The sequence below is a fragment of the Nannospalax galili genome, unplaced genomic scaffold (assembly GCF_000622305.1).
Source record: "Nannospalax galili isolate Female #2095 unplaced genomic scaffold, S.galili_v1.0 scaffold179, whole genome shotgun sequence".
NCBI classification, from domain to species: domain Eukaryota; kingdom Metazoa; phylum Chordata; class Mammalia; order Rodentia; family Spalacidae; genus Nannospalax; species Nannospalax galili.
The window spans coordinates 1,776,162-1,784,783 of record NW_008342627.1 but is presented as its reverse complement, the minus strand read 5'-3'; the positions used below and the strand labels follow the sequence as shown (position 1 = coordinate 1,784,783).

The 8,622-nt window shown below is 42.4% G+C and overlaps 1 protein-coding gene across 1 annotated transcript in view; it reads left to right on the top strand.

Moving 5' to 3' along the window:
* Kcnmb2 (potassium calcium-activated channel subfamily M regulatory beta subunit 2) overlaps positions 1–2,475 on the top strand; it is a 277,623-nt gene extending 275,148 nt beyond the window's left edge. The window contains exon 5 of the mRNA XM_017799521.1: positions 759–2,475. Within this exon, the coding sequence (XP_017655010.1) occupies positions 759–1,043 (285 nt within the window). The 3' untranslated portion in view covers positions 1,044–2,475. The remainder of the gene's footprint in view (positions 1–758) is intronic.
* Positions 2,476–8,622: the final 6,147 nt, after the last annotated feature.

The window sequence follows — 8,622 nt, the reverse complement described above, 5'->3', positions numbered from 1 at the left end:
AATTCCTTTTCACGTTGGAATTTGTATCACTGTCCTCACTGTTGTGACAAGGCACTTGACAGAGGTAATTGAAGAAGAAGGGGTTTATTTTGAGGAATATTCCCTCATGGCCAGGAAGGAATAAGTTGCTGGTGACATTACATCCAGGGTCAGAAAGCCAAGAAGGAAAAACCCCAGGGCTCAGCTCACTCCTTTTTATTCAGTCTGGACCTCAGGCCCTTGGGATGGTGCATCTGCATTCCAGATGAGTATTCCCTCTTGACTTAAACCTAAACACTGTCATAGAGACACCTAGAGGTGTGTTTCCACGGTGATTCTAAATCCAATCAAGCTGACAATTAAGATTTGCCATCACAATATGCTATGGTAGTTTTTGACATTATATGGTCAGTCAAAACCCTGTGTACACTCTGAGTCCATGGATAGGTACATTTGCTTAAGACCCATTGATCTTAGCTAAAAGAATCCAAGGAAGTCATGTATCTCTTTCAAATGCAATGTGGCATGGTTAAATCAAACTAACATATCCATAATGAGATCTTAATCAAAGGTAAATAATGACTAGGTGAGTTGCCAAGGAGCATCTTGTTTAGGAACCCCAAAACGTCCTTGCAATCCATGTGTGATTTCTTGGGGTTTCGAAAGGCTCTGGTTTGAGTATAGAAAAAACAGCCACCATGTTTGTTTCACGGGTAAAATCAAGCAGGCCACTAGCCCCTGACCCCTCTCCTGGTAACAATCCATCTTGTTCTTCACAGTGCTCCTACATACCCAAATGTGGAAAAAACTTTGAAGAATCTATGTCCCTGGTGAACGTCGTCATGGAAAACTTCAGGAAATACCAACACTTTTCCTGCTACTCTGACCCGGAAGGCAACCAAAAGAACGTCATCCTAACCAAACTCTACAGCTCCAGCGTGCTGTTCCATTCTCTCTTCTGGCCAACTTGTATGATGGCTGGGGGAGTGGTCATCATTGCCATGGTGAAACTAACTCAGTACCTCTCTCTGCTCTGTGAGAGGATCCAACGGATCAATAGATAAAGAAAAATCATGGATAAGATCATTTTCTTTAAAGCTCAAATACTGTTTTCTTTCATTCTTCACCAAAGAACCTTAAGTTTGTAACGTGCAGTCTGTTGTGTTCCCTAATACATTATTCTACATAGAGCAATAACACAGAAGCTGTCCTGTATGCAGTCATGATGCCATCATTCAGGAGAAGTCACTGTTCTTGGTTGCTTGGTCTCATTTCCTTGTTTTGATGCTGGAATTAGTCTGTCCACTGTTCTTTCCAACAGAACGGGGCTCAGCTACCTAAGTGTCATAAATGAGTATAGGCACCGTCCACGTGACAAAGGTCTGTGTTCTGAGTTTTCAGGCCTCTTGAAGACAAGGTTTTTCTTCATTTGTTGTTTACTAAAGCTACAGCCAAAAACATGTTTTCCTTTTCTCCCTCTACACTGAGCCCTGCAGCAAGCGAAGGGTTGTGTTTCCTAATTAAAGGGTGTTGGACGTTCTCCTTGTATCTTTACCATATCACTGTAATGAAGAGAGGACACCTAGCCAACTACATTTCTGTCATTACTTTTTATTCACAGCTTTATATTTTTTAACTGATTTCCAAAAAAGAAATCTGTTTGCATTAGCCGATTCTATAATCTCTTCCTTATGATCTGATAGAAAATGAACAGAGCTCTCTTCCATTTATGACCCTGCTACTGTGTTGGGGAATGAAGCTGGTAAGGAGCTCATTCCTATGAACTGACTGGGGGGTTGCTAGATGCACCATCGCTGTGCAGGAAGGCCTGTGCTACAAAGACATTTATGTGAAAATGTTTATTCCATTTCAACTGAACCGTTAGATGCTAACATTAAGATACTACTTGCTGATAAAGACTAGTGAACTGGTTTGAATGAGTAAATCTGCTGTGGCAAACGAACACATTGGAATATTGCTCTTGGAGAATTTATGTTAAAGTGATGACTGTGTAGTCTCTCCTTCTGACAAATATTGCCTGGTAGGATTTTAAAGCTATATATGCAGAATATTTGTCTCCTCTACATATTTTATTTTTCTATTTACAATTCCTTTTTGGTTGTTATATTTTATATGCAGAATAGACTTTTTTCCTAACACACGTTTGAACTGAATAACAGATTTAAAGGAAGCCTTTCTTCACATTACTATTTATTTATTATATTTGGGTCGGGGGGAATGGGGGATTGGTTTTCAATAAAAACATTCCATCTTTTATTTAGTATCACCATCAAAGGAGAGAACAACCATCTTTCTCATCTCTAAGTACCTTTTTGTAATGTAGTATTGTTTTTTAGGTAATTGCGAAATTTTACAGATCACTGTGGAATGAATGGTACAGCTAATCTGATGAAGTGGAAATTATTCTGTGATACTGTAATTCATAGTTTGACTTTTCATAAGCAAATAAATCCCTAGGGTATAATCAGGACTTCAGATGCGTAATTAAAATTTTTTTAAAACTTAGTTAATCACAAGATTTGCATGCTTCTTGCATTGGAAACAAATTCATTGCAGTCCAAACACTTGTACTTTACTAAGGGATTGTAAACAAAATGCCTTTTATAACACCTAAACACATACACATAATGCTGTAAACATTTAGAAAACATCCATTCTACCCTAAAAACATAATTCCCAAGAGAGTAGAGAACTCTTTGGAACTATGGGGCTGAAAATTCACCATCTTAAATGTTCCCTGGGCTTCCTTCAAGTGATCCAAGGGGGAAGTATATATAATGAAATTATAACATATTATTTTTATTTTCCTTTAAGTTTTCACTAAAAGTTCCCAACTGAGGACTGGGGCTATAGCTCACCAGAGAGCACTTGCCTCACATTCTGACGCCCTAGGTTCAATCCCCAATACTGCCAACACAGTCCCAACTGATGAGTCAGAAAGAATATAGAAAAAAAAAACCTCAAAATAATAGCATCAACAGATATTAACTACTACCATCTAGAACAGTGATATAGCACCTAGCCCCGCAAACTGACTTAGATATATGCATAATTAAATGATCACTATTGAAGAGAGACCTGGACTGACGATGTTAACTGTCTTGCGTGTTTTAACTACTTTGATCTTCATAACAACTCTGTTACAGGACCACTATTAATACCTCATCCTACAGATAGGAATGATGATCCTCAGGCATGCTGAATCGCTTTCCCCAAAATTACAGGGATGATGGAGAGTAGAGAAAAGCCTCATCGTATGGCTTCCCCACTACGGAAGCCATTCCAGGCTCTGGAGTCTTTTTGATTAACCCTGAGGAATTCAGAGGTTTAGAAAGGATTGTAGGACAAAGAAAGGGAAGACGACTTTGTTGAAGAGATGCTGATCAGGTGGCCAAGCTTGTCAGTTAGCCTCTTGATTTCCTTGACTGTAAACTTAGGTAGTTAAGAATCAGTAGATAAAAAGTTCCTTTCAACAGTAACATTCTAGGGACCAGTGAGATGCCACCAAGCCTGACCGCCTGAGTTCAATCACCAAGACCCACATGGTAAAAGGAAGGATTCTATACCTACAAGTTGTCCTCTGCCCCCCCCACGTACACACACACACACACACATATACACACGTACACACACGTACACACACATACACACATGTACACACATACACTATGGCACATGTACAATGTGGCACACTCACACATGTATACACAGGCACACAAAGTAAGTAAATAACAATATAATAGTATTAGTCTTCTATGCAATGCCATGTGTGTGGAAGGGAAAATCCACACTGTCCTCCAGCCTTCGAGACAAGCTGATGTTCAGATAGAATCTGTGTGTATTAATCTGTGAATTGAAGAACAGCCTCCCTATGACACTCCCAACAGACTACTTGCCTCTTTAGGGCCCAGAGCCTTATTTACATCTGCCAACAGCAGACCTGAGTCTCCACATTACTCGACAAGAATGATTTCCCCAAATGTCAAGAATGTGTATGTGTCCAGATCACTTTCATTATCCAATTGGCAGAGCCCATCTAAATCTTTATTGATTTTAGATTGCCTGGGTTACAATTGTATTAAAACCCAGAAATGATAAATGTGCCAATGACTGCTTCTAAATGGCTATAATAAAAAGATATGGTTCTGTAGCAAGCTACTGGCAAAACCCCAGCTGATGGTAATGTGTAGGCAACCATAAATTCCTCTTATGTAGACCATGTGACATCCAGAGTTCCAGCATGCTACCCTTCTCCATTGCTGCAAATAACCAAAGAACACTTACGTATGCATAGCATTTATAAAACAAACATTATTGCCATAATGCCGAGCTATAAATGTCTTACTGAATTCTTGTGGGCAAAACAACTTGACTGTAATCATTACATTGCCATTAACAGAGACCTGGAAGACAGAAAGGGGAGGTGAGCGACTGACTCAAGTGCATTTAGCACAAGTTCAGTTACACCGCCTGCCTCCCCACCAGACCGCTGGAATGAAAATGTTCAAGAAGGTGAGGTTCGTCCCACTGTCCCAGTGAGAGAGAAGGGATGGTTAGAGGTCAGACTTTGCTCCTCTTCTCAACTACGTTTCCCCTCTCCCCTTGAGAACAATCTCATGATTCTATAATAACCATGCAAGCATATGTGCCACATGGGAGCTTTGACTTGACAAACCATGCTGTGGAATTCTCCTGAAAAAGCTGTCAGCATGGCAGGACCAGACAGACAATTTCTAAGTTGAATCTGTCTCACCGCCCCCCACACCCTGCATCTGCAATGGTAAGGAATACTACAAAGTGCCCAACACCGCCTCCTTAAGAAATCTACTAGAAGACTTGAGATAGTGCATGTGGGAGAAAAACAGAGAGCACAGCTGGTCTCCAGTCCACATGGTGGGGTAATATTTACAAGAGCTGGTATGAAACTAACCTGCAAGATAGATAGATGATGGATAAATAGATACATAGATGATGATAGATAATGATGATAGATGATAGATATAGATGATAGATGATAGCTAGATGATATGAAGATAGATAGATAGATAGATAGATAGATAGATAGATAGATAGATAGATAGATAGATAGATAGATAGATAGATAGATGATAGATGATAGAGATGAAGTGTCTAGCATTGTATGTAACATAGTAGGTGCTTATAACTATCAATAGTAAAATGTAGAACTAATATTATCAGTACTAGTGTAACCACTAGTGTAACCAGTAATAAATCATCTCTTGAAGCTGGGCGTGGTAGCACACACCTTTAATCCCAGCACTTTGGGAGGCAGAAGCAGTGGATTTCTGTGAGTTCAAGGTCAGCCTGGTCTATGTAGTGAATTCCAGGTCAGCTGGGGCTACAGGGAGACTCTGTCTCAAAAGGGCAAAAAATAATAAAGTCTCTTGGAGCTAGACTAGCCCTAAAAATATTTTTTCTTGAGCTGGAGGGATGGCTCAGTGGTTAAGAATGTTTGCTGCTCTTCCAGAGGACCTGAGTTTGGTTCCCAGCATCTACATGACAGCTCACATCTACCTCTAACTCAAGTTTCAGGGGATCTGACACCCTCTTCTGGCCTCTGCAGGCATTGCATGTATGTGGTACACATACGTACATGCAGGCAAACACATGTACGTATAAAATAAAATTAAATAAATCTTTATTTTACATAAACCGTTTTGTTCAAAACTCACACTGATAAATGAACCCCTTCCCAGTATCCTCAGTAAGAACCATCAGGACCTTCAGCAATGAGGCTGGTCACTGGATCCACTACTGTAATGAAATACCTGGTGCAGGGTAAACTGAAAAAAAGGTTAAGGCTCAAGATTGTGTTCTCTTGGCCTTGGGCTACTGATGAGCAGTCCTGGATGATGGTGGCATGAAAGAGCAGCTGCATCTGAGAAGGGATCAGAGAGAGAACAGACGGGGGTCCCACAATCCCCTTGGGGGGCATTCTCCTGGTGACCCAATGGTTTTCCATCAAGCTCTGCTGCTTGAAAGCCCACAGCACTTCCCCACACCACTACCCTGAAAGGAGCCAAACCATGAAGGTCACCCCCTCAACATGGCCATGGATGGAGAAGGTCACCACTTAGTGCTAGAAACCTGCTTCCCTGGAAGAGCTTCCCTGTCTGCCATGTCTGCATAGAACAAAATCGGTTCTCCCGTTACTGACTTGTTTTGTTAGTGCTGTTTCCTTGAAACATGAAGGAGGGGGTGAGGGGTGAGTAGCTTCTGTTTGTGTACAACACAACACAATGGAAATATACCCATCTGGCCTGGAATATTGACAGAAAGGGAAATTTAGGCATGTAACACAAGGGGCATCAATTTCACATGTTAAAGACATTAGAACCTAATATTCACAGGAAAAATCAACTGATGAACAAGCTAAATCTGGTGTCTTGTGAATTTTAATCCTGCACCACGTGTCAAGTTGATCTGGCCTTCTAGAAGGTAACATTGTCTGAAAAGCTACTATGCTCTTACTCAACATTGTGACAGCCAGAGTAAAACCACTCAAGGGCACAGAACACTCCTAGCCAAACGTTGCTATGATCGCCTTTGTTTTCCTTGGCTAAGGTTCTGTTCTCCAGGGAAATGATTAGGAAGTGGGGAGACTGTCAAGCTGTGAATTCCAGTTGTAACTGGACATTTCATTTAGGTAGAAAGAGGGGTTGTTCCCTCAAAAAAATAAAAATATCTCACTTAATTGGAGCTTCAAGAACTAGTCTTTAACCTAGTTAAAGAAATATGATCCCCAAAGCCCTCAAAACTAGTAATGGGACTTGTTACCAATCATTGCTAAAGGCTTCAGGGTCTGCACAGCCCCATCAACTATAAGCATCATGAGAATTTTTTTCAGATAGCTCTCTCTCTCTGTCTCTCTCCCTCCCCCGTCCCTCCCCCACTTGCTGTTCTCTTGGTTACATTCTTCTCTGGGTCACATCTTTAGTCCCCACAATCCAGCAAAGCTGATCTGTAGCAACTTTTGGTCACAAACTCTGTGCTTTGACAATCACGGAAGTAAAAACCCAACATTAATACCAAATCTCAAAAAACCCTGTTGTCTTTCTGGCACTTTGCCCACTACTGGGCCAGCCAATATGGCCCCAGGGGACAGTGAACACTGCTGTCCAGACTATATCACCTGGTACTTCATGCCAGCTTCTGTAATAACTTGGGCATGGTGTGTGCTTTGCAGCCTGACTAGATGACAGTAAACTCATTTTCCAAAGAAAACCTCATACGTGTTAGCAGAGTGCTTACCTAGCATGCACAAAGCCTTGGGTTCCATCCCCAGAAGCTCACAAAATCCGACTCAACTGTATGTGCCTGTGACCCTTGCACTGTCTCAGGGGGAGACAGGAGTATCAAGTTCAAATCCATTCTTGACTACATAGCAAGTCTGAGGCCAGCCTAGGATGCAGGAGGCCCTGTCATAAAATTTAAAAAGAAAACCTGTTATGTCTTAAGGAACAGGAAAAGGACGGATGTGGGACCAGTAGAGGCCACAGATGTCGGCCAAGGACAACTGAGACAGACACAGACTGAAACCCTCTTCCCGCATTTCCACCGAAGGAAAAGGGGTCAGCACGTGTAAGAGGAGAAAACCAGTGTTGGCAGAAAGGACAGGGAACCAGTGCTCACAGCTGCTGTGGCCTTTCCACAACTCAGTTTTCTCCTGCAATTCAAAACGGGGAAATTATGTCTGGCTTTCACTCAAGAGATGCAGGGGTGTTTGATTTCCATGGAAGACAAGAAGCTCACTTAGAGGAAAGTGAAGAGCCGCTGATACCCAGGCAGAGGGCGGAGTTGGACGGGGCAGAAAGGAGCTCCAAAGAAGCGGGAAGAGCAGCAGCGCTTGCTGGGAACTTTGAAACCCGAACTTCAGCAACTAGTGGCGTTTGTCGGACACTAGCGCTCCGCCCTGCTCTGTTCCCAGAGGTCTTATCTTTTGGAGTCATGGAGTATCAATTTGGCCCGCCAACGATTGAGCGGCCCCACTGCGGTCTTATTTTGGAGTAAATTAATGTAAGAAGCCTATGAAGAGGTGAGAAGGGTAAGAACAGTGTGCAGAGGTGAGGTGGGCAGGATTGTGGAAGACAACTTCTCCCACCGCCAGGTTTTCCCACAATGTAACAATAAAGTATTTTCTCCCGGGACTCTGCAGCGATGTATATGTCCCACTTAAATCAACCAGAAACGTTTCTCACCATCCACGACCTCAGCTTCCATCTCAACACCACAGTGACATCAATTCCTAAACACCTCTAGGACACCTGATTCCAGCCTGTCCAGACTCATCGGCCTCCCCCATTCAGTCATCAGATCTCAGCCCTTCCATTAGCATCATTAAAATCCCAGAAGTTCCTTCAGTTGCACAGCCCAACACTGAGCTCTTCGAGGAAAGACATACAGCAGGCTGTGAAGCATGGCCAAAGCTCATTCTGGAACATGGAACAGTGTGTGTCACCAACCAAAAGCAGTCATCCACAGTCGCTGACACCAAGTAGCATTGAGAAGGTGGGATGTTCAGATGCAGGAACACGTGCCTCCACTCTCCAACAGCTGTGACAGACACAGAGCTCAGGCCCATGCTGTACTCCAGTCCATCTC